The sequence below is a fragment of the Echeneis naucrates genome, chromosome 17 (assembly GCF_900963305.1).
Source record: "Echeneis naucrates chromosome 17, fEcheNa1.1, whole genome shotgun sequence".
Lineage (NCBI taxonomy): Eukaryota > Metazoa > Chordata > Actinopteri > Carangiformes > Echeneidae > Echeneis > Echeneis naucrates.
In genome coordinates this window covers 7,296,603-7,321,229 of record NC_042527.1, presented here as the reverse complement: position 1 = coordinate 7,321,229, position 24,627 = coordinate 7,296,603, and the positions used below count along the sequence as shown (strand labels likewise).

Genomic DNA, 24,627 nt, shown 5'->3' with positions numbered 1-24,627 from the left:
TCCTGTTTTGTTTTATTGCTTCACATACTGGACTTGAGACTCACAGACACTTTCGACAGTTGCGCCCTTGCTCCTTTATGGGCCTCTTGGCTCTCCGTAGTGGACGCTGATTGGCCAACTGCTTGCTGACATCCAATCACACCACGCACGAGCTCGTCCGGACAGGCTCCCCTCCAGAGTCGGGCGATGGGCGGGTCCTGTCGGCCCGGCTCCGCCGATGCTGAGTCCTTCTCTCGGTCCTTCTCTCGGTCCTTCTCTCGGCTCCCCGGCAGCTTCTCCTCCGGTCAGACATGCAGAGGGTGGTCATAGTGACCGGCGCCAACAGGTGGGTCCGCTGAAACTCGGTAAAAACCACCCGCACACTCAAACACTGTCTCCTCCCGTAGTGCCGAAAGCTGCTGCTAAATGTGTGATGAGCTCCTGTCATGGTCATTTTTCCATCTGCGTCACACTCACAAAGTATTTAAAATGGCAACGTAACTGACTGTGAATGGAACAAATGAAATGCTTCAGTTTAATATTGATCTGCTTCTCTGTTATGCAGCACAGAAAAAAACAGATGTAACATTTATTTTGTACAAATCAGACCAATGTCTTTAGCAGTAATGTTATGTGTATGTTTCACTTTTATTCTATACTTAATTTAAGTGAGACTGCTACCAATCATCTCTTGGTATTGTTGTTTATCCAACACAGTCCTCTGTGTTTACCAGGTGGATCAGATCATTTGGGTGATGGGGACGTTTGTTTACATGTGTGAATGATTGTTGTTCTGCCATGTGTTTGTGTGTCTCCCTCTGCAGTGGCATCGGCTTGGCGTTGTGTGAGAGGCTGCTGATGGAGGACAGCCAGCTTCGCCTGTGTCTGGCCTGCAGGAACATGCAGCGGGCTGAGGCTGCCCGCTCCGCCCTGCTGACCTCCCACACCAACGCACAGGTGGACCTGCTGCACCTCGATGTGGGCTCTGTGCAGTCAGTGCTCACTGCTGCTCAGGAGGTCAAGGCCAGGTCAGAAACCTCTCTACTCATGGTCTCATGTTGTACCATGATGCTACTCCTAGTTCTCTTCTGGGTGGTTTCAATAATGATGAATGTGAAATTAAAATTGATTCTTATATGTGCACATTTGTATTTTTCTATAGGTACAGCAGAATTGACTTTCTGTATCTAAATGCAGGAATCATGCCCAATCCACAAGTAAACGTCAAAGCGTTTTTTAAGGGTCTGTTCTCCAGGTAAGTTTCCAGTGCTGTGTAGCTCCTGACTTTCTTATTCTGGCTTCAATTTGTGTTGTATTAATTACGATTGACTTACAGAGTGAGCTGGCCATACATTTCTGTCGGTTCTGATTTGTAACAGCATACCCTCTTACTGCAGGAATGTCATCAACATGTTTGCAACAGCAGAGGGTCTTTTAACTCAACAGGACCGTATCAACTCCGATGGTCTTCAAGAAGTTTTTGCCACCAACCTCTTTGGACATTTTCTTCTGGTATGATGTTTATATGAAATAACATCATATTATCATATGTTGTGGAACCATAGTTTGGCAGTTAAGTATCTTCACATGGACATATTTAGTTTGTAGAGTGTTATTATTAGGCAGTATATAAAATCATACATTGCAAAATAGGTACATTGAGGTTTATCACAAATTGTTTTAGGAGCTGAGAATTTGTAACTGTAAATAACAACATCGAGATATTGCAATGGTGAATTTAGTGACTTGTTTGCCTGAAAAAATTAAGATGCCTTTTCAAAATCGATGAATCAAAACAATAAAAAATCTTAATTAAAGGGGAAGAAAACAGTTTACCTAAGTGACACTTAGTTCAATTACTTTAGTTTAAACCTAGAACATAAATAAAGAAAAACTATAAGTATAATATAATGAGACATTTATTAAGAACTAATAATAATTTAATTAATTATCAATGAAGACTATTCGATAGATTAAATGCTTTCTCACATTTGTGCTGCATGAAGTCATCATTTCCCATGTACTGAAAATCTTAACCTTGCCACGTCATCTTTTGGACTTGATATTCATGTCTTTGTCCCAGATCAGGGAGCTGGAGCCTCTGCTGTGTCAGGCTAGCCAGACTTCAAGGGTAATATGGACATCCTCGAGTAACGCCCAGCGCTCTGCCTTCAGCATTGAGGATATGCAGCACAGAAATGGGACAGAGCCCTACAGCTCCTCTAAGTATGCTTCAGACATGCTCAGCCTGGCACTCAACAGACACAAGAATAAACAGGTGTGTCGCCTGCACATCACAATAACCCCTAAGATGTTGACAGCACTTACAATTCAAATTTCCCTGCTCAAAACATTATTCACTACTCTGATTTGGCGAATTAAGTTTATCTTTTTTGGTCTAAATTATACACAGATACAACGTGTCCTCAGCCCAAGCTTTCACCTTGGGATTGTGCAGGCAGATAAATTGAAGCATACAGATGTGTATGACTTTCGATAGGAGAGCAGTCTCATTAAGAAATCTGTCCTTCTAAAAGCTCAATGGCTCCAGCTGCTATCTACATGGAGCAATCACATGACAGACACAGTAAATGCAAACTAGAAAATTCCAAGAAATTTTGAAGTGCCACGGCGTCCCCTCGCCCGTCGTCCCCTCGCCCGTCGCCCCCTCGCCCGTCGCCCCTCGCCCGGACGAGCAACCCACGTACCGTCATGCTGTCTATTTGCTCTCTATTTCTGTCTGTGTATATGTGTGATTGTGTCTGTGTATATGTGTGAGCGCGTGTCTATATCTGTCTCTGTATGTATGTCTGTGTATATGTGTGAGCGTGTGTCTATATCTCTCTATTTCTGTCTGTGTATATGTGTGATTGTGTCTCTGTGTGTGTCTGTTTATATGTGTCTCTGTGTGTGTCTGTGTATATGTGTGAGTGCGTCTGTATATATGTCTCTGTGTATGTCTGTGTACATGTGTGAGCGTGTGTCTATATGTCTCTATTTCTGTCTGTGTATATGTGTGATTGTGTCTGTGTATATGTGTGAGTGCGTGTCTCTTTGTGTGTCTGTGTATACGTGTGAGTGCGTGTCTATATCTGTCTCTGTGTATGTCTGTGTATATGTGTGAGCGTGTGTCTATATGTCTCTATTTCTGTCTGTGTATATGTGTGATTGTGTCTGTGTATATGTGTGAGTGCGTGTCTCTTTGTGTGTCTGTGTATACGTGTGAGTGCGTGTCTATATCTGTCTCTGTGTATGTCTGTGTATATGTGTGAGCGTGTGTCTATATCTCTGTATTTCTGTCTGTGTATATGTGTGATTGTGTCTCTGTATATGTGTGAGTGCGTGTCTCTGTGTGTGTCTGTGTGTGTCTGTGTATATGTGTGAGTGCTCAAGGTCAGAGGTCAAGGTCTTCTGAGCCGTTTAAACTTTGAACGGCGTTTCTGTGACAAAGTATGACGAAGCAGCGAGGCTCCAAAGTGAGGTGGGTTCAATCCACAGCAACAGCTTCACACAGACCTGAGCTGAGGGACCTGCGGTTGCCACGGTGATTTGAGAATTCAGTCTGGTCAGAGCTCAGACTCCCGCCAAAACTCTCCCAAAATTGGCTTTTGACCACCTCCCGAACTGCTTCGAATTGCGAGCAAACCGTAGCTCCGTTCCCAAAAGCGAAAACACCGTGAGAGGCAGAAGAGTCTGGGGATTCCAGCAGTCTTTGTTTGATTTGAAAAGTCCTTAAAATGAGCGTGTAGGGACAGTGCGAAGTCAGAGTGAAATTGTTTTTAGTGAAACCTTGATTTGCATTGCAGTCAATTGGGGCAAAAGCAGGTGTTGCTGGTGCTCTGAGCGCTCCTGTGTAAATTTGGTGAGGAGCAGAGCTCTCCAACTTAGATTTTCTGAATCCCAAGACCTGTGTCTACGTTTTCCCAAAAAATCATTTGCCTCCCTTTCACGGTTTGGCCGTGAGCTCGAGTTAAAAATGAAAATGTGGGTGAATTTTTCACAGTGCTCTCACTCTAGTTAACGAGCCTCTCCACTCTAACTTGGAGGAAAAAGTGAATCGGACTGCTCCTTTGAACGCTCGTCGTTCGAAAACCGTACGGTTTAGGAGAAAACGGTTTGATGTTCTGGAAAGAGCACAAGATTTCCTCCGTTTTGACGTTTGAATGACATTTCTAGGCGCACGTATGACTGAGCTACGCGACTGAGAAAATAGGTGAAATTCGGAGGCGATTTTTCTCCAAATCCCATTCATTCCTATGGAAGATTTTTTGTGGTTTTTTGGGAATAATTTTGGGAAAAATGGGAATATCGACTACCCAGAACTTAGCACACTTGTCCCGATCGAGCCGCACGTTTTGATATATATATTGTAGGGCTACGTCAAGCGGTACGACCCGCATTAACGGACAAAAAAGTGACGGAATAATAATAAGAACTAGAAAATTCCAGGGAAATTTTGAAGTGCCACGGGACCCGGGGCCCGTCCGTCACCCGTCATCCGTAGCCCGTCGTTCGTCGCCCGTCGCCCGTCGCCCCTCGCCTGGACGAGCAACCCACGTACCGTCATGCTGTCGAAAGCCTTCCTGCTGAAATTTCCGTTCGGAGAACCGATTGAGCTCGATTCAATGAGCGTGTCTTTATATCTGTCTCTTTGTATGTCTGTGTATATGTTTGAGTGCGTGTCTATATCTGTCTCAGTGTATGTCTGTGTAAATGTGTGAGTGCATCTGTATATCTGTCTCTGTTTGCATCTGTGTACATGTGTGAGTGCGTCTGTATATCTGTCTCTGTGTATGTCTGTGTACATGTGTGAGTGCGTCTGGATATCTATCTGTGTCTACATCTCTATATCTCTGTGTGTGTCTTTGAGAAGACATCATTCCAAGTGATGGCCATAGGCCACAGACAGAGTGAGATGAGACCAGCATGACAATTGATCTGTGATTGTGTAGGAAGCGTAGGAGCTATCGTAAAGCCTTTCGTCACAAACAGAGGTCAAAGTCTCATGACCTTTTTAAACTTTGAACGGCGTTTCTGTGACAAAGTATGACGAAGCAGTGAGGCTCCAAAGTGGGGTGGGTTTGATCCACAGACCTGATCTGTATATCTGTATCTGTGGATGTCTGTGTAAAGTGTGAGTGCGTCTGGATATCTGTCTCTGTGTATGTCTGTGTATATGTGTGAGTGCGTGTCCATATCTGTCTCTGTGTATGTCTGTGTAAATGTGTGAGTGCATCTTTCTATCTGACTGTTTGTAGGTCTGTGTATATGTCTGAGTGCGTGTCTATATCTGCCTCTATTTCTGCCTGTGTATATGTGTGACTGCGTCTGTGTATATAAGTGAGTGCGTCTGGATATCTGTCTCTGTGTGCGTCTCCATATCTCTGTGTGTGTCTTTGAGAAGAAATCATTCAAAGTGATGGCCATAGGCCACAGACAGAGTGAGATGAGACCAGCGTGACAATTGATCTGTGATTGCGTAGTAAGCGTAGGAGCTATCATAAAGCCTTTTCTCACAAACAGAGTTCAAAGTCTTCTGACCCGGTTAAACTTTGAACGGCGTTTCTGTGACAAAGTGTGACGAAGCAGTGAGGCTCCAAAGTGAAGTGGGTTTGATCCACAGACCTAAGCTGAGAGAGATGCGGTCGTCACGGTGATTTGAGAATTCGTTCGGGTCAGAGCTCAGACTCTCCCGAAAACGCTCCGAAAAGTGGCTTTTGACCACGTCCCGAACTACTTCGAATTGCGAGCAAACCGTAGCTCCGGTCCGAAAAACGAAAACACCGTGAAAGACAGAAGAGTCTGGAGATTCCGAAAGTCTTTATTTGATTTGAAAAGTCCTTAAAATGAGCGTGTAGGGACAGTGCAAAAACAGAGTGAAATTGTTTTTAGCGAAACCTTGATTTGCATTGCAGTCAATTGGGCCAAAACCAGGTGTTTCTGACGCTCTGAGCCCTCCAGTTTAAATTTGGTGAGGAGTAGAGTTGTAAAAATTTGATTTTCTGAATCCCAAGACCTGTGTCTACGTTTTGCCAAAAAATCTTTTGTCTCCCTTTCACGGTTTGGCCGTGAGATCGAGTTAAGCATGAAAATGTCGGTTACTTTTTCACAGTGCTCTCACTCTACTTAACGAGCGGTTACACTCTAACTTTGAGGAAAAAGTGATTCGGACTGCTCCTTTGAGAGCTCGTAGTTTGAAAAGTGGACTGTTTAGGAGAAAAAGGTTTGATTTTGTGGAAAGAGCACAAGATTTCCTCCGTTTTAAAGTTTGAATGATATTTTTAGGTGCACGTATGACTGAGCTACGCGACTGAGAAAATAGGTGAAATTCGGAGGCGATTTTTCTTCGGATCCCATTCATTCCTATGGAAGATTTTTTGTGGTTTTTTGGGAATAACTTTGGGAAAAATCGGAATATCGACTACCCAGAACTTAGCACACTTGTCCCAATCGAGCCGCACGTTTTGGTATATATATTGTTGGGCTCCGTCAAGCGGTACGACCCGCATTAGCTGCCGAAAAAGTGACGGAATAATAATAATAATACTAGAAAATTCCAGGGAAATTTTGAAGTGCCACGGGACCCGGGGCCCGTCGTCCGTCGCCCGTCGCCTGGACGAGCAACCCACGTACCGTCATGCTGTCGAAAGCCTTCCTGCTGAAATTTCCGTTCAGAGAACCGATTGAGCTCGATTCAATGAGTGTGTCTGCATATCTGTCTCTTTGTATGTCTGTTTATATGTGTGAGTGCGTCTGGATATTTGTCTCTGTGTGTGTATGTGTACATGTGTGAGTGCGTTTGGATATCTGTCTCTGTGTGCGTCTGTATATCTGTCTGTGTCTGCATCTCTATATCTCTGTGTGTGTCTTTGAGAAGAAATCATTCAAAGTGATGGCCATAGGCCACAGACAGAGTCAGATGAGACCAGCATGACAATTGATCTGTGATTGCGTAGTAAGCGTAGGAGCTATCATAAAGCCTTTTGTCACAAACAGAGTTCAAAGTCTTCTGACCCGTTTAAACTTTGAACAGCGTTTCTGTGACAAAGTGTGACGAAGCAGTGAGGCTCCAAAGTGGTGTGGGTTTGATCCACAGACCTGATCTGTATATCTGTCTTTTTGTATGTCTGTGTAAATGTGTGAGTGCATCTGTATATCTGTCTCAGTGTATGTCTGTGTATATGTCTGAGTGCATCTGTCTATCTGACTGTGTGTATGTCTGTGTATATGTGTGAGTGCGTCCAGATATCTGTCTCTGTGTGCGTCTGTATATCTGTCTGTGTCTGCATCTCTATATCTCTGTGTGTGTCTTTGAGAAGAAATCATTCAAAGTGATGGCCATAGGCCACAGAAAGAGTGAAATGAGACCAGCATGACAATTGATCTGTGATTGTGTAGGAAGCGTAGGAGCTGTCATAAAGCCTTTTGTCACAAACAGAGGTCAAAGTCTCGTGACCTTTTTAAACTTTGAACGGAGTTTCTGTGACAAAGCATGACGAAGCAGTGAGGCTCCAAAGTGGGGTGGGTGTGATCCACAGACCTGATCTGTATATCTGTCTCTGTGGATGTCTGAGTAAAGTGTGAGTGCATCTGTATATCTGTCTCTGTGTATGTCTGTGTAAATGTGTGAGTGCGGCTGGATATCTATCTGTGTGTACATCTCTATATCTCTGTGTGTGTCTTTGAGAAGAAATCATTCAAAGTGATGGCCATAGGCCACAGACAGAGTGAGATGAGACCAGCATAACAAATGATCTGTGATTGCGTAGTAAGCGTAGGAGCTATCATAAAGCCTGTCGTCACAAACAGAGTTTAAGGTCTTCTGACCCGTTTAAACTTTGAACGGCGTTTCTGTGACAAAGTATGACGAAGCAGTGAGGCTCCAAAATGGGGTGGGTTTGATCCACAGACCTGATCTGTATATCTGTCTCTGTGGATGTCTGTGTAAACTGTGAGTGCATCTGTATATCTGTCTCTTTGTATGTCTGTGTATATGTGTGAGTGCGTCTGTATATCTGTCTCTGTTTGCATCTGTGTACATGTGTGAGTGCGTCTGGGTATCTATCTGTGTCTACATCTCTATATCTCTGTGTGTGTCTTTGAGAAGACATCATTCAAAGTGATGGCCATTGGCCACAGACAGAGTGAGATGAGACCAGCGTGACAATTGATCTATGATTGTGTAGGAAGCGTAGGAGCTATCGTAAAGCCTTTCGTCACAAACAGAGGTCAAAGTCTCGTGACCTTTTTAAACTTTGAACGGAGTTTCTGTGACAAAGCATGACGAAGCAGTGAGGCTCCAAAGTGAAGTGGGTTTGATCCACAGACCTAAGCTGAGAGAGCTGCGGTCGTCACGGTGATTTGAGAATTCGTTCGGGTCAGAGCTCAGACTCTCCCGAAAACGCTCCGAAAAGTGGCTTTTGACCACGTCCCGAACTACTTCGAATTGCGAGCAAACCGTAGCTCCGGTCCGAAAAGCGAAAACACCGTGAGAGACAGAAGAGTCTGGGGATTCTGCCAGTCTTATTTGAAAGGAAAACTCCTTAAAATGAGCGTGTAGGGACAGTGCAAAAACAGAGTGAAATTGTTTTTAGCGAAACCTTGATTTGCATTGCAGTCAATTGGGCCAAAACCAGGTGTTTCTGACGCTCTGAGCCCTCCAGTTTAAATTTGGTGAGGAGTAGAGTTGTAAAAATTTGATTTTCTGAATCCCAAGACCTGTGTCTACGTTTTGCCAAAAAATCTTTTGTCTCCCTTTCACGGTTTGGCCGTGAGATCGAGTTAAGCATGAAAATGTCGGTTACTTTTTCACAGTGCTCTCACTCTACTTAACGAGCGGTTACACTCTAACTTTGAGGAAAAAGTGATTCGGACTGCTCCTTTGAGAGCTCGTAGTTTGAAAAGTGGACTGTTTAGGAGAAAAAGGTTTGATTTTGTGGAAAGAGCACAAGATTTCCTCCGTTTTAAAGTTTGAATGATATTTTTAGGTGCACGTATGACTGAGCTACGCGACTGAGAGTATAGGTGAAATTTTGAGGCGATTTTTCGACGGCTCCCATGCATTCTCTATGGAAAATTTCGGCTGGTTTTTTGGGAATAACTTTGGGAAAAATCGGAATATCGACTACCCAGAACTTAGCACACTATTCCCGATCGAGCCGCACGTTTTGATATATATATTGTTGGGCTTCGTCCAGCGGTACGACCCGCATTAGATGCCGAAAAAGTGACGGAATAATAATAAGAATATTAATAAGTATGGAGAAGATTAAGTAGTGCCTCGTGCTATGCACAGAGGCCACTTACTTCTACTGTGTAGAAGTAGTGGCCTCTGTGCTTATAGCCCGTGGCACTAAACTAGAAAATTCCAAGAAATTTTGAAGTGCCACGGCGTCCCCTCGCCCGTCGTCCCCTCGCCCGCCCGTCGTCCCCTCGCCCGTCGCCCCCTCGCCCGTCGCCCCTCGCCCGGACGAGCAACCCACGTACCGTCATGCTGTCTATTTGCTCTCTATTTCTGTCTGTGTATATGTGTGATTGTGTCTGTGTATATGTGTGAGCGCGTGTCTATATCTGTCTCTGTATGTATGTCTGTGTATATGTGTGAGCGTGTGTCTATATCTCTCTATTTCTGTCTGTGTATATGTGTGATTGTGTCTCTGTGTGTGTCTGTTTATATGTGTCTCTGTGTGTGTCTGTGTATATGTGTGAGTGCGTCTGTATATATGTCTCTGTGTATGTCTGTGTACATGTGTGAGCGTGTGTCTATATGTCTCTATTTCTGTCTGTGTATATGTGTGATTGTGTCTGTGTATATGTGTGAGTGCGTGTCTCTTTGTGTGTCTGTGTATACGTGTGAGTGCGTGTCTATATCTGTCTCTGTGTATGTCTGTGTATATGTGTGAGCGTGTGTCTATATGTCTCTATTTCTGTCTGTGTATATGTGTGATTGTGTCTGTGTATATGTGTGAGTGCGTGTCTCTTTGTGTGTCTGTGTATACGTGTGAGCGCGTGTCTATACCTGTCTCTGTGTATGTCTGTGTATATGTGTGAGCGTGTGTCTATATCTCTGTATTTCTTTCTGTGTATATGTGTGATTGTGTCTCTGTATATGTGTGAGTGCGTGTCTCTGTGTGTGTCTGTGTGTGTCTGTGTATATGTGTGAGTGCTCAAGGTCAGAGGTCAAGGTCTTCTGAGCCGTTTAAACTTTGAACGGCGTTTCTGTGACAAAGTATGACGAAGCAGCGAGGCTCCAAAGTGAGGTGGGTTCAATCCACAGCAACAGCTTCACACAGACCTGAGCTGAGGGACCTGCGGTTGCCACGGTGATTTGAGAATTCAGTCTGGTCAGAGCTCAGACTCCCGCCAAAACTCTCCCAAAATTGGCTTTTGACCACCTCCCGAACTGCTTCGAATTGCGAGCAAACCGTAGCTCCGTTCCCAAAAGCGAAAACACCGTGAGAGGCAGAAGAGTCTGGGGATTCCAGCAGTCTTTGTTTGATTTGAAAAGTCCTTAAAATGAGCGTGTAGGGACAGTGCGAAGTCAGAGTGAAATTGTTTTTAGTGAAACCTTGATTTGCATTGCAGTCAATTGGGGCAAAAGCAGGTGTTGCTGGCGCTCTGAGCGCTCCTGTGTAAATTTGGTGAGGAGTAGAGCTGTCAAACTTAGATTTTCTGAATCCCAAGACCTGTGTCTACGTTTTCCCAAAAAATCATTTGCGTCCCTTTCACGGTTTGGCCGTGAGCTCGAGTTAAAAATGGAAATGTGGCTGAATTTTTCACAGTGCTCTCACTCTAGTTAACGAGCGTCTCCACTCTAACTTGGAGGAAAAAGTGAATCGGACTGCTCCTTTGAACGCTCGTAGTTCGAAAACCGTACAACTTAGGAGAAAAAGGTTTGATGTTCTGGAAAGAGCACAAGATTTCCTCCGTTTTGACGTTTGAATGACAGTTCTAGGCGCACGTATGACTGAGCTACGCGACTGAGAAAATAGGTGAAATTCGGAGAAGATTTTTCTCCAAATCCCATTCATTCCTATGGAAGATTTTTTGTGGTTTTTTGGGAATAACTTTGGGAAAAATGGGAATATCGACTACCCAGAACTTAGCACGCTATTCCCGATCGAGACGCACGTTTTGATATATATATTGTAGGGCTACGTCAAGCGGTACGACCCGCATTAACGGACAAAAAAGTGACGGAATAATAAGAATAACTAGAAAATTCCAGGGAAATTTTGAAGTGCCACGGGGCCTTTTGCCCGTCTGAGTACCAAAGTCACCCCGATCACATTTTGCTTTGGAAAACTGATTGGGTTCTGGGATCTGGATGCATGAATACGCACAGAATGATATTTAAGACATGAGTCTGCTGAACGTACTAGTATGTTCAGTTGGGCCTTCCCAGCCCATATATTTGGGACAGATGTGTAACAATCAGTGTTTGATTGATCTTCCTTACTGAGGTGCTGCAATCAATGAATTTGCATAATTTTATTGATGTTTTTTTGTCATGCTTCTCTCATGTTCCAGCTTCACTCTGGATTTGACAACTCCTTTGAGCCCTCATAGTTTCACGTTATATGTCTCTGTCTCAATTTTCACAACAGGCTCATATATACGACAGACTATTGTACTGTAAGTCTGTGGACAGCATTTACAAAACATTTTGGTCAACATTCAGTTTTACCTACAAGATGTATGCCTCATTAACATGACAGTGCATCAGGCCATGCCAGAAAAACTGAAGTTATTACTTTTTCTGCTACAACATCTAACTGCAATGTGTAAATAATGCATTGATCATATGAAACACCATGTTGATACCAGTTCATTTTGCACATAATTTTTATTAAACATGAAATTTTTGAAAAAGCAAAGTGGAGACTTCAGATTCAAAACTTTTCACACATCCCGTAGTAATACTTTTCATCCTGCTCAGACAAAAAGAAAATGGAAGAATATTGTAAATAATGACAATTCAAATGGTATCAGAGCATACAACATCATTGTGCAAAAATTAAACTCCTTCATATCATCATCAGAAAAAACGGGAATTTCACAAACTTACTCTTCACAAATCTTAAATATTGAATATAATTGAACACAATCGAACAAATAAATCCAAAAAGACAAAATAAAATTTTCTATCAAACATTGTCATCACTTACCTCTGTGTCTGCATTGTCTTCGATGTCAGGTGGGATCTAGGTAAATGCAACATTACAGGTGTGTATGTGTGTGAGGTGGGGCGGGATAAGGGGGTGGAATGTGTAGTGGGGGTTGGGAGGGTGCTATTTACCCATAGCTGGGACAGTGGTTGACGAGCACCAGGGCACGTCCACACGGTGGTGGGCCTGTATGCTGCGTCTCTGGGGCCCACTGCTGCTCCGAGATCCCCTGCAGTTCAGCCTGGGACCGTGAGGTACCCAGTTTCCGTGTGTGGCCGCGAGGAGGCACTGCAGGAGTCTTGGTAGTGGAGAGGCTATATACTGGCAGGTGGAAACTAACGTAGTCAGCTCCTCTTTTCACCCTCCATTAGAAAGGCTAGCCAGCGGCAGTAGATGTAAGCAAAGAATAGCACACAGAGCACCAGTAGCACCAGCAATACCAGCACCAGCAGTAGCAACATGCACTAACTCTAAGCACTACACTACAGCACTTAACGCTTCACACGTACCCTGTGTTAGCACACAATGCGGTGTGTACAAACACACACACACAGACAAAGACACACACGCGCACACGCAGAGAAAAACACATCCATGCACACGACATAGACACACATAAAGAGAAACACAGAGAGAGAACACAGTACAAACCACACTACAAATGGAGCAGGCTCTGATGGAGACCATACCACAACACAGGGAAAAAGGGTTGCAAAAGAAGGAGAACATGCTCCAAGATTGGCCACGTTGCCGAAGAAATGAAAACGGCGAATGAGAATACCTAGCGCTAATGTGGCCCGGTCCTATCTGCTGAAAAGCGTTGAAAGCGATGAAACAGCTACGCCCTATACTTACCAAGAACCATTTTCTACCTAACAGTTGCCAAATGCAACTAAAACGAATGAAGAAACCTGATGGAATAGCCATCCAGACACGATTCCACGACTGTGGAAAGAAGAACAAAAGAGGCAGCATTGTAAACAATGCTGAAATCAAGAGTCTCCCGCTGAAGTGAGAACACAGTATACCGCACTGTGATAGCTATAATAAGTTTGCAGCACACCTGATTGAATGCAAGATTCCGGTCGCGAGATATAAATGTGATCAATCAGTGTCTGCTTTTCTGTTGTCGCAGCGGAGACAAGCTGGCTATAGCCTCTGGACTCAAACAAATCACGGATGGCTTTTTTCCCTTTGGAGAACAGGTCTTCATTGAAGTCTCCGCAGACCACAACAGGCTGGCAATCCATCATCTCCAAGGAGTTCAAGAGGCTTTGAATGTTGGGAAGAAATGTTTCAAGAGAGAGATTTGGTGGTCTGTACACAGTGGCTATCACCGCTCTGACAGGGGCCTCAACTTTGACAACAGCAAACTCAAGATCCGGCACATGTTGAAAGTATCGCCGGGGCTCCGCTTGAAGATTGCTCTTGTAGTAAATGGCAACTCCACCGCCCTCTTTCGTAGCCATGTCTACTCTGTTTGCGTATGAAACGTGTCTGTTGCGCGCAAACAGGTCGTATCCGTCCAAGTGAAACTTTGGAGGAACGAAGGATCCACTCAAGTGAGTTTCTGTAATACATAAGACGTCGGCAAGCCTGAACTCGTGATGACATTTTACATCGTCAAAGTGCGACGGAAGTCCTTCCGCATTGTGATGGACGATTGCCAAAGTGGAGCCAGTGTGGTCTGCTTTTTTCACAAAGTGCAACAGTGGTCTCGTAATGTGGAATGAAGCGCGGTTCATGTTTTCCATTGCCGTTGTTATGTTTTGATCTGCATAAATCTTCTTCTCCTCAAACTCAACGATCTTCAGTCCTTGAAGCGAGTTTGTACGGCTAAGAGCGACGTAGGCCATTCCAGGTTCGAACACACGCTTCAGACACACCACTGCAGACTTCATAGTCATGCCTTGCACTTTGTGAGCCGTACAACCAAATGCCAGTTTGATTGGGAACTGGCGTCGAACCACTCCTCTGACGCTCGTGCTTTCCTCCGATCTTTCGACGTACACCAAGTCGTCCGTCGGTCCTCGAATCCTTTTGCGGAATTTTTTACCCGATGTCGGATTATCCAATTCGAGCCCGATCAGCGTCACCTTCGTCGATTGGCCTTTTTCGCTTTTTTGAACAATGTTCCTGATTGTGGCGAACGTCCCGTTAACAATCCCGTCCTCGATATCCAGGTTGCGAATCACCATTACCCGTGCTCCACACGCAGCTTGAATATTGTCTGGCAAATCCCTTTTTTTGCCCTTGACGCAAACATGCGTCATGAACATTCGTCCTGTCCGTGGGTCTTTCTTGTAGTCCTCCGCCGGAATGTCTTGAATTTTTAAGTTGAGCCCAGTCAAAGTAGCAGAATTGTGGGCATCAACTTCTTTGTTGGTCGCGAAGATATGCAGGGCATCGGCCGGACAATCTTTGGCTTCAACGATGGCCCCCGTGAGCAGAGCTCTGTCGTCGACGCTGAGAGGATCCGTCTTCTTCTTGGTTCTGATCCTGTTCAAGAGTTCGGCAAAATCGCGGTCGTCTTTTTGCCGCATGATCTCTGTGAGGTTAACCATCTGGAAATCTCTCCAGAGATCAAGAACGTCTTCCTGAAAGACGCAGAGGGGTTTGGCTCTACCAAGAGGTGGCAGCTGGTAAAAGTCTCCAACTGCAAGGACAGACATTCCTCCAAATGGTTTCTTGTTGCCTTTGATTTGCTGAAATCGCCAATGGACGTAGGCAAACAGCTCCTTAGAAACCATGGATATCTCGTCTATGATCAGAATCTCCGCATTGCAAAGCACCGCTCTGAGATCGTCCAGAGCGTTTCCAAGACCTTGATACGGCGTCTTCAAAGTTCTTGGCAGCTTCAAGATGGAATGCAAGGTTTTCCCAGAAATGTTGAAAGCTGCCGTGCCTGTAAACGCAGTAAGAAGCACCGCAGGCTGGGACATGTCCGCAACGTTGCGAAACCTGGGAAGTTGGCGGAGAATCTTGGTGGCCTCTTGATACACGCACTTGATGACGTGAGATTTTCCACAGCCGGCTCCCCCAGAGATGAAATAAAAGAAGGGTTCAGGATTTTGACCCCAGACACATTTCATACACCACTCGCGCACGGTGTAGAAAACGGACGCTTGCGTTTCGTTGAGGCTTCGATACATACTTCTCACGAAGTCCGGGCTGAGTTTCGGCGCCTCGATGGCCGGTAGCGCTCCGCCGCAATCAGCCTGGATTTGGAAATCCGGAACCTGGTCGTCTTCTCCGCCATCGTCGGGATTGACGTCTTCCAGCTCGGCCATGCACTCCAAACGATCCATTTCGACCTCTGGTGCAAAAGTGTTCCAGGCGTTGATGACCGGTCCTTCCTCTTGAAGTTTTTGCAGCGCTTTCTCCATTTTTTTCCCTTGTCCTTCGTAGCGCTTCCTGTTGAAGTCTACAATGCCTTTTACTGCCATTGAGCCTTTGCGGCCGCATTTGTAGAACTCCTGATATGTGGGATGACTTTCGGACGTGAGCTCATCATCTTTTCTGTGCGGTAAGTACAGCTTCAGCAGGCGTCTGTAAAACTTTTCGGGTTGTTTCTCCTCAGAGTACCGAGTAAATCGGATGATGGCAGCTTTTCCCGACGTCCTCTTCTGAATAAATCCTTTGTCGTTCTGGAGGGGAATGGCATTGGGTCCGAGAGCTTGCAGGCCATAGAGAACTCTGTACTGCGACACAAATTCAGCGAGACACATGAATTGAAATTCACGCGCTGCGGGTCTGTGTGCGTACTTCTCAGGAAATCCAGACATCCACACGTCCTCGTCGTCTGGGTTCATGTTCATCAGCGTACTCATCGGGAGACTCATTTTCATACCATCCTCGTCCGTCTGTATGAAAATGACCGAGCGGGTGCACTTTTTCAGTGGCAGGCTGCATACTCGTGCAACTGCTTCCTGAGCGCTGACCTCCCTGTGCTTAGCGTAAGCCTGCATGATCTGCTTCATTTCGTCCCGTTCGTTGACCTTGGATTTCTTCACTTGGCGAATGACCGTGTCGAGGTACTGCGTCATCTCGTGCTCCGGCTTCGATACGTACGACATCATGTACATGATGCAACTGTAATCGTCGAGTACGTACTGTATATCCATGTTGGCATTCCAGGCTCGCAGTAGATCGGGGTTGTATCCGTTTACCCAGCTGTCCTTGGGATCACGCTTCATCATGACGACCATTCCGCAGGTGAGGTCGTCCACATATCTTTCGTATTCTTCTTTGGTCATCTTACATTTTTCCAGCAATTCGGACAAATCCTGGAACGATTCTTTTGGATCGTTCAGAAAGTCTCTCAGCGCTTTTAACTTTTCCTTAGCCTCCATTTGTTTCTTTCCAACAAATTTCTTGTTGGACTTGAATTTGGATTTTTCCCCACTTTTCTTTTTCTGGACATCATCCGCTTGTTTTTTCTGCTGCTCATCATCTTCAAGCACGGGGTCCTCCCAGGGCGGGATGGTGATTCTGGTCTTCTCCATGGGGAGCTTGGGGAAACCAAATCTGCAGGCTACGTTCCCTCTCCTGCACGTTTTCGAGTGGTTTCGGCTGTGGACTTGAACCTCCGACACTATTTTGTGGAGCTCAGGGTCAGCTTTCTCGTCGGGCATCTGGCAGGTGATGTAGCGGTCAATGAAGTTGACGAGATTGGCCATTTCGACGTCATCCTCGAGATCGAGCTCCGGTGCATCTTTGATCCAAACCAGCATGTGAATGTGTGGACTTCCTCGCGCTTGAAACTCCACCCGATAGAAGTAATCCTCCACCGGACCAATGGGCTGAGCTGGTGACAGGATCAGATCTGTAAGCAGCGCATCCACCCTCTTTTCAAACATGCGCATGACAGTGACTGGGTTGCTCTGAAGAATGTCGCATTTTTCGCTCCAGTCCAGCTTCGAAAAGTCCACTTCTTCACCTTGCTGTGCTTTTATGACCTCAATAACTTCAGGCCATCTCATTTCAGCAGCAGAAAAGGTGACAAAAAAGGTCGGCCTGCCCAACTGTCTGACCATAGCGTGTAGATCTCTCAGTGTCTTCTCCCAGTACGCTGGAGTTCCTCTAAGGGGTTGCATGAACCGCGTCACTTCCCTGTTTTGGATGAGTTTTTCCAATTCTTCTTTATCCTGAAGCATCTGGTTGCAAATTTTCCTCCCGTCCTTGGTTTTCTTCTTTCCTTTCCTCGTTTGGATAGACATGCTGTTGGTCGCCATGTGAGTTTCCGTCACAAACTGCGCAAAGAAGAGGTACGTTTGGTCCTTCGCAAACCGGCTGTCCACACATAAGAGCCTCGCATTGAAATATTTACTTGGGGACAATTTGATTTCCCTGGTCTGGTCCAATGTGTTTTGTCCAGTTGGGAACTGGACAGGGAAAGCCATCGCTTCAAGTTTCGGTACCTTGAAGAAGCTGATGGGTTTGTTTCCTTGGGCGGGAGCAACGCTGAATATCCCATCTCCGTAGGATAGAACTTCCTGCGCTATGTCCAGAGGCTGCATGCAAGTGTCCAAGGCCAGACCTGGTCTGAGATCTTCCTTCTCTTGGTCCACGTTGTTGGTCTGCTGTTCGTCAGGCTGTGCGGCGTCTGCGTTGACCTGTCCTTCATCGACCGGCTGATCATCCTCTACGATGTCAAATGTAACGTTTTCGTCGACTGTTACATCGCGGTATTCCGAATGTTTCTCCTTCAGAGTCCTTAGTCCTGCTAGCACATTCTTCATGTTCACAGTGTAGAAGTGCTGATGCCCCTTGTACTGAATCTTTCGTTTCAGCTTGACCTGCAGCAGCTGGGCTTCGGGGTTGGGCCTCGGGAGAGCGTTCACCGTGGCTTCCATTTCCGATGGTACACACACAACTGCACCATGTACTGCCCGTTGTCGTCCTTTGGGCAGTGATACGATTTTCGCAAACGGCAAGATTTTTGCGATCAGCTGCCTTTCGAGTACATTTAATTCTTCTAGCTCCGGTGGAATGGGTGCTAGCGCCAAGTTATTGGCAACCGCGATGGATGGCATATCTCCTCTGGTGAGGTGGCTGTCGCAGGTGTGGCAGATCCACTCCCGCATCCTCTCCTGCGGTACGGTGCAAGGGGCTGAGCATTGACCTTCACATTTGTGGATATACTTACCTGTCAAGCATTCAGCCACAACGTGAAGGTTTTTGACATATTTGTCTCTCTTGCAATACTTTACCTGATCTGGGAAGAGAGCTCTGTGGCACACTGTGCAAACATATGTGGGCCCATGTCGAATCCTTTCTTGAAATGAAGTGATAGCAGCTTGCATGGAAGGGTTAACCACAGGCAGGGTCGTTTCCGGGCGGTGGCTTGCAACTTCTCTGTATTTCCTCCTGATTCTCAGTGCATACTGCGACTTGTGACGAATACGAAGAACAGCGTCTATAGCCAATCTATCCTTTTTGCTTTGAGTGCAACGTCGAATATGATGCAGCCTGAATTCTGGGACGTGGTGATACTTTGTACTCTGGTACATTTTCTGCCTGCTCTGAAAACCAGGATCGGTGCTGTACCTCTCCCTCAGGTACATTTTGTGCCTGCTTTGAAATGTAGGATCGGTGCTGTACCTCTCCCGCAGGTACATTTTCTTCCTGCTCTGAAAAGTAGGATCGGTGCTGTACCTCTTCCTCAGGTACATTTTGTGCCTGCTCTGAAAAGCAGGATCGGTGCTGTACCTCTCCTTCAGGTACATTTTCTGCCTGCTCTGAAAAGCAGGATCGGTGCTGTACCTCTCCCTCAGGTACATTTTCTGCCTGCTCTTGAAAGCTGGTTCAGTGTTGTATCGTCTGGTGATGTATTCTTTCTTTTGTTTTCGATGATGAACATCTTGGGTATATTTGGTTTTACTGGCCTGCTTTTTTTTCAGCTGAATTTCACTGCTTCCTGTGCTTTTATCTCCAGGTGGTACACTTCCTTTGCGCATCGCTTTCCTTCGCCTTCCCTTGCTCAGTTTGGACAAATGTTGAATTGCTGTTGTAGCATCATGGGTGATGTTGACTGGCTGAATGATGCGCAATTTTTCTGGGTGTCTGACATCCGTTTTTCTCCAAGGGACGTCAACATCCACACTCATGTGCTGTTTCACTGATTGGCCAGGGGTCTGGCTGGAAACATGCTGACTTTCAAAGGAAACGGGCATCAATTCATAGCTTGCATGTGGACCGCGTTCTTTGAAAAGTTCATGCAAGTGCTCGGCCATGTCATTCAGGTCACTGAAAGTCAGCATAATGGCAGTTCCTCTGGGCTGTGGCAAACCCGTCTGTGATCTAGAATGGGAATCAAAAAGTCCATAGCGTCCAGATCTTTCTCGGAAAACTGCAAAGCACTCTGGAGCTACTATGAGCACAGCATGACGGACGTCTTGTGAAAGGCACTCCAGGTTCTTGGCAAGAGACAACAGACCACTGTCTTTTTCGACTCTCAGGCCACCTACCATCAGATCCGACGCGTTCATGTTTACAGTGTAAACATTACTCTCGGTGAATACCTGCTTAGGCATCTCTTCCAAGGTTAAATGGTCGCTTTGGAATTTTTTGTCAAACAAAAGCTGCCGTTTAACACCTACATAGAGTGCATTTCCCTGTTCAAGCACTCTGTCAAGAGAGATCGTGTCGAAATGCAACCCTTCGTTGTGGTAGGCCAGAAAGGTGAGAGCCATGCAAGTGCATTGACTGTTACGAGAAAAATCTCCATACCTGTCGTCAGCCTGGGAATGACTTGCCCTCACAAATCGAATGCGCTGGCCTGGTCCCATTAAGGAATCCTGAAATTATTTTATGAAGGAATGCTCCAAAGTTGGTCTTTTTTTTTTTATCTTATTGTTTTTATAACTGTCAGTTTCATCATTATTACTACCCTCATTTATCATAACAATTCTTATTATAATCATTTAAAATGTTTTATTCTGTTACACATGCTTCACCTGTTTGTAACGCTTGTAAGCAGACATGGCTAAGCAATATGTTGTAATTATCCTTCTTTTGACAATCAGTTGTTTCAGGACAGCCATTTTTCAGAAGATATTTTCATGCGTTATGCTTCTACAGTGTGCATGCACGTAACCTGGCTAGTACACTTCATGACACTCATTGTTGACTTTACCTGTATAAAAATAATTGCTTGAACAGCAACTGCTGAATATAACAATTTGGACAGTGTTACAATTATTACCCATTGTGAATGTGGTCACTATTCTTAAAATACATGCTAAACAAATAGAGAAAAAAAAAAAAAAAAAAAAATCATCAAGTATTCTACTGATATGTGACGTGACATGGCCTTTATTAATGTGGGAATACTTTGTTACTTCATGTGAATTAACTTGTTAGGGTTTTCCAAATTTGTTCAAGATTATTTAAAAATGTTTTTGAATAGAGGTAAACCACACAGACACGAAAGTTCTCTTTATTCAGCCCTTTAGACAGTACCTCGGTGCCAATGGAAAGATCTTGTAGAATTATCTTGATAACCCCTTAATAACTGAGTCTTACCTTCATAGCACTGATATGTCAAGGAAAAAAAAAAAAAAAGTCATCAACACCGTCAGAAACCAGCACTCAGGAAAATTTTGCTCCATCACCATTATTAATGTCAGAATTTGAGAGATTATTTGAAAATTACTTTTTCTAAAAAAATCCCATGGATGAATGAAGCTGTTTTGTTTTATATTTTGCACTTCTAAAATGGCCATTCTCTTTTTATGCTTTTGAGTTGAAATACACCAACCATGAAGCAAGTTTGTTTTTGATGCAGCTGACTGAACTGTAAATATTCAGGCAATTGTGGAGACTAAAAAGTACCTTATCAGGTGAAGGAGACTGGCAAGCTGTGTCCTCAATGGTGCAGAATTGTCCAGCTGGTGAAGACATCAGACTTCTGGCCATCTGAATACATAAAGCAGCAACATTTTAGTAAGAGGGAGACTTAAAGTGAGGAGATGCATGTTACTGAATGAGACTAAAACTTACTTTTGCAGGTGGAGAACAGGGGGATTGTGGCTCGTGCAAACTACTGGGCAATCTGGTCAGAGGTGATCCAACCAGCTGATGAAAGATGAGACGAAACAGTGTAGTAAACCGTGGACAATTTAGCTGTGTATTTTTTAAATGAGAGAGCTGCAAATGTTCGGTGTTGCACAGAAGCTGAATGAGGTAACTTACTGCCTTGGGCTCAGGAGAAGACTTTAGGTCCACACACAAGTTTGACCTGCTGAACCGGAGAGTGTTCAGCAGGGAGAAGCACTCCTCCTGAAAAACAAAACACAGATTTACTTCTGATTAAAATCTGTCCTGTCACAAACACAATTTGAAGAATGATGGATAATCCCAAAAGGAATATTATTATTTATAAACAACAAACCTGCTGTTGAGCCATCCCGCGCTGAGGTGAACCTGTGGACCTGCGAGGTTCCCCGGGCTGGCTCACCTGTTACCAATGAAAATGTAAGTTTTAAGTGTAATCCGCATTGTCATTGCCACTTTTGACAGACCGTAACGCTATGAACAAATTCCAAACTAATACAAGAGGGAGGAGAACATACCGTCACAGCAGAAGAGGCTGGGCCTGAAGGCGCGCCCTCATCCGAACTACAGGACAATCTGGGTGGGGGTGTTCCAACCATCTGAGTAGATACATAGGAGTATTAACTCTGCATTTTCCCCAGACAATACACAACATCTGAGTAATGACTGTATCATATTTAGTTATTCTTAATAGGCGATTGTAGCCAAGTACCATGACAACGATGTCAACACTGATAAGTAAACCACATTAAACCACACCAATTTGACATCAGGATTGCTGTGAACCATCTCAAGTTACATGTGAACTTTCTGTTTGCACCTTTTTAATACTAATTTATTTCCATACTTGAGTATAAACCCAGTTATGAAACTTTTGAGAGTGAGGACAGTCTACACAACTTAACAGAGTGAGCTGCAAATCCAATCCAAATATAAAGTGTTAACATACCTTGTTCACTGAAGAACGGACTTTGCGATGACGTGCTCCCCTGGCTGGGGGCTTGGACGCAACCTGTGACATCCAATGAAATCATAACACGTCAAGTACCATCATTGTGACTAAACATTAATATGCATTGCAATTATACTTATGGATTGCATGAGATAAAGTTTCGCACTGACCTTCTTGGGCTTAGGAGATGGCTTAAAGTCCGCCAGGCAAGATAAGTGAGAGGGAGAAACTTCCTCCATAGCACATAGGATGGTGCTGCTGAACCAGACGGGGTTCAGCGGAAGGAAGCACTCCTCCTCCTGTACAACACAAAACAGGAAGTCTTGTTATTACAATCTCTTTCCAATAAAACGACCCAAAAGGATAAGAAATACAACCTAATGTAATATTTGAAAATCCATAAACGAATCACAAACCTGCGTTTGAGCCATCCTGGGCTGAGGTGAACCTCTGGACCTGCAAGGTTCCCCAGGCGGGCTCTTCTGGAATTATAAAAAGCATCACATCGTATGAAACAAATCTGTCATTGCAACCTACATGAAAAGATTCAGAAAAATAGCACATTTAACACAGTATAATCACATCACATCATACTATCACATTTTAAGTCCCAAGCAAACCTTATAAAAAGTATCAATTACCTTGCCGCCCCGACCAACAGTCCTCCATTGAAAGGGGTCAGGTGCAGGTGGAGCAGGGGACCTCTCCCTCACAACCAATTTAGGAAGGACTTTCCTAACTGGAGGTGATGGCCTGGGAGAGACCCGGGGGGCTGGGGGTGGTGTCCTCAGTTGCTCTGTAGCGGCAAAAAAGAGCAACCGAACGAGGATAGCCATCCCCTCACTATCACTCAGGTGGACCTGCAGATATAAGAAAAGAAAAAAGTAAATGTTTTAAGTCTTAATGAAAACATAGAACGAAAAATTTTATTTTTGCACACACAGATATTGTACTTACACCATCCTTGCTCCACAACTCCAAATTGCTCGTGGGGAAGTGCTCTGTAGCTGAAAAGAGGTACTTCACGCCTAAAAAGAGTGAAGAGAGGGAAAAAAAAAAGGAAGTAAAAAATGTATTATGACTTTACTTTAAGTGAATACATTTTTTTTTTTTTTTACGTAGCACATTTTGGCAATTAGCTGTATGAAAGTAAAATTTTTGACATTTACACATACCCATACGAGCAGCCACACGGCGATATGCCTGACGCAAGTGATCCTGGTAGTCAGGGTCACAAGCCAGGCGGGGAGGGAAGTCGACAACAAAAACCTGTTGGGAACAAAACAAAACCTGATCATTAAATAAAATGTTACTCTTTCACTAAAAATCATGCAAAGCCCATATTGTTAAGCCACCCTTTCAGCGAAATTTAAATGTGGAATAAAAGTTTACCTTATGCCAGCGGTTGCCAATGGACTTGAGGAGATTGGCAAAGTCGATGGCAGCCTCATCAACCGTCCTGCTAGCAGTAAGGTTGTTGCTGGGAGCCAGCACACAGACAGCCTCAGGAGTACGAGGAACTACGGCGTGTAGAACCTCAGTACGGATCTGAGACGCGCAGGCTCCCGGGGTCGACATGATGCCAAAGGAGAGGTCGTGAGACTCTGGCATCGGAACAAAACCATCTACAATGGCACGTAGATGGGAGTCCCCGACAATCAGAACAAACTGCAAAAAGAAATACCATGTAATTAGCATGAAAATCATGACAACATTGTGAGATCTCATTTTCTCCCTCTCTTTTGTTTATTTTAACAACAACAATACCTTCTTGTCAGGTGACTCAGGCGGGATGACCAATTTGTGACTGCGCCCTGTGAAGGGTGAAATTGGCCACCGGAACACTTTGTGGCGCCATCCGGTGCCACGGCCTGTTTAGAAAAAGATGTAACATGAGATGAATAAGGAGGGATGTCATATCTGTAAAAGTCCTACAACAATCACTCTATCATCAGTGAAAAAAGTGCAGGAAAGAAAAGCAGTGAAAATTTTACCAGGCGTGTATATTAAACACAACAGCATAAAGACTATTACATACAGAATATTACAACAGCTGTACACTCACGTGCATGGAACTTGGCACGCGCTTCATCCTCTCCTCGCAACTGTCTGGCTGGCAGGGTGGCTCCAACCACCTGATGACAAATGACAAATGGATGAAATTGAAGATGAAATGAACGGTGTAAAAGTGTCTCATTGGAGAGACTGAGTTATTTAAATGATTGTGCATGTCATTTCGAATCATACATACGTTGTTGACGGAAGAGAGGGTGCAGAGGGGGTGGTCTGGCTCAGTGACCTTCTTCCAGCGTCGCTTCTGGGCCTCGGAACGTCTCCCCTTCCGCGGCATTCTGAAAAACAGTCACAAAGAAGAGAAAAAAAAAAAAAAAAAAAAAAAGAAACAACACTTCCAAACAAAAGGGCGTTAAGCCTACACTAAATCCTAACCTAGACAATTTATCTTTAATATAT

At 44.7% G+C, this 24,627-nt stretch overlaps 2 protein-coding genes across 2 annotated transcripts; one reads left to right on the top strand and one right to left on the bottom strand.

The window, feature by feature from the left end:
* Window positions 1-233: 233 nt before the first annotated feature.
* LOC115058322 (3-keto-steroid reductase-like) lies at window positions 234-22,170 on the top strand. Its single transcript, XM_029525657.1, has 6 exons — window positions 234-325; window positions 804-1,007; window positions 1,142-1,234; window positions 1,377-1,491; window positions 2,063-2,257; window positions 21,158-22,170. Exons 1-6 carry the CDS (start codon window positions 291-293, stop codon window positions 21,236-21,238), a joined length of 723 nt encoding a protein of 240 aa, XP_029381517.1. The 5' UTR covers window positions 234-290; the 3' UTR covers window positions 21,239-22,170.
* On the bottom strand, window positions 21,352-24,505 carry LOC115057560 (uncharacterized). Its single transcript, XM_029524715.1, has 12 exons — window positions 24,407-24,505; window positions 24,221-24,290; window positions 23,923-24,026; window positions 23,548-23,823; window positions 23,331-23,424; window positions 23,113-23,183; window positions 22,797-23,015; window positions 22,572-22,637; window positions 22,326-22,454; window positions 22,153-22,215; window positions 21,573-21,606; window positions 21,352-21,428 (listed from the first exon to the last, which is right to left on the bottom strand). The coding sequence occupies exons 1-12, from the start codon at window positions 24,503-24,505 to the stop codon at window positions 21,352-21,354; spliced, it is 1,302 nt and encodes a 433-aa protein (XP_029380575.1).
* Between the last annotated feature and the right edge of the window lie 122 nt (window positions 24,506-24,627).

Bases quoted from the DNA above. Each gene is read 5' to 3' on its own strand.
- LOC115058322 (XM_029525657.1), top strand. From the start codon at position 291: ATGCAGAGGGTGGTCATAGTGACCGGCGCCAACAG. The intron at 1,008-1,141 runs GTCAGAAACCTC...ATTTTTCTATAG, and splicing joins GCTCAGGAGGTCAAGGCCAG to GTACAGCAGAATTGACTTTC. The intron at 2,258-21,157 runs GTGTGTCGCCTG...TTACTTTTGCAG, and splicing joins ACAGACACAAGAATAAACAG to GTGGAGAACAGGGGGATTGT.
- LOC115057560 (XM_029524715.1), bottom strand. From the start codon at position 24,505: ATGCCGCGGAAGGGGAGACGTTCCGAGGCCCAGAAGCGACGCTGGAAG. The intron at 24,291-24,406 runs GTATGTATGATT...ATTTGTCATCAG, and splicing joins CCCTCTCTTCCGTCAACAAC to GTGGTTGGAGCCACCCTGCC. The intron at 22,216-22,325 runs GTCAGTGCGAAA...TGGATGTCACAG, and splicing joins CATCTCCTAAGCCCAAGAAG to GTTGCGTCCAAGCCCCCAGC.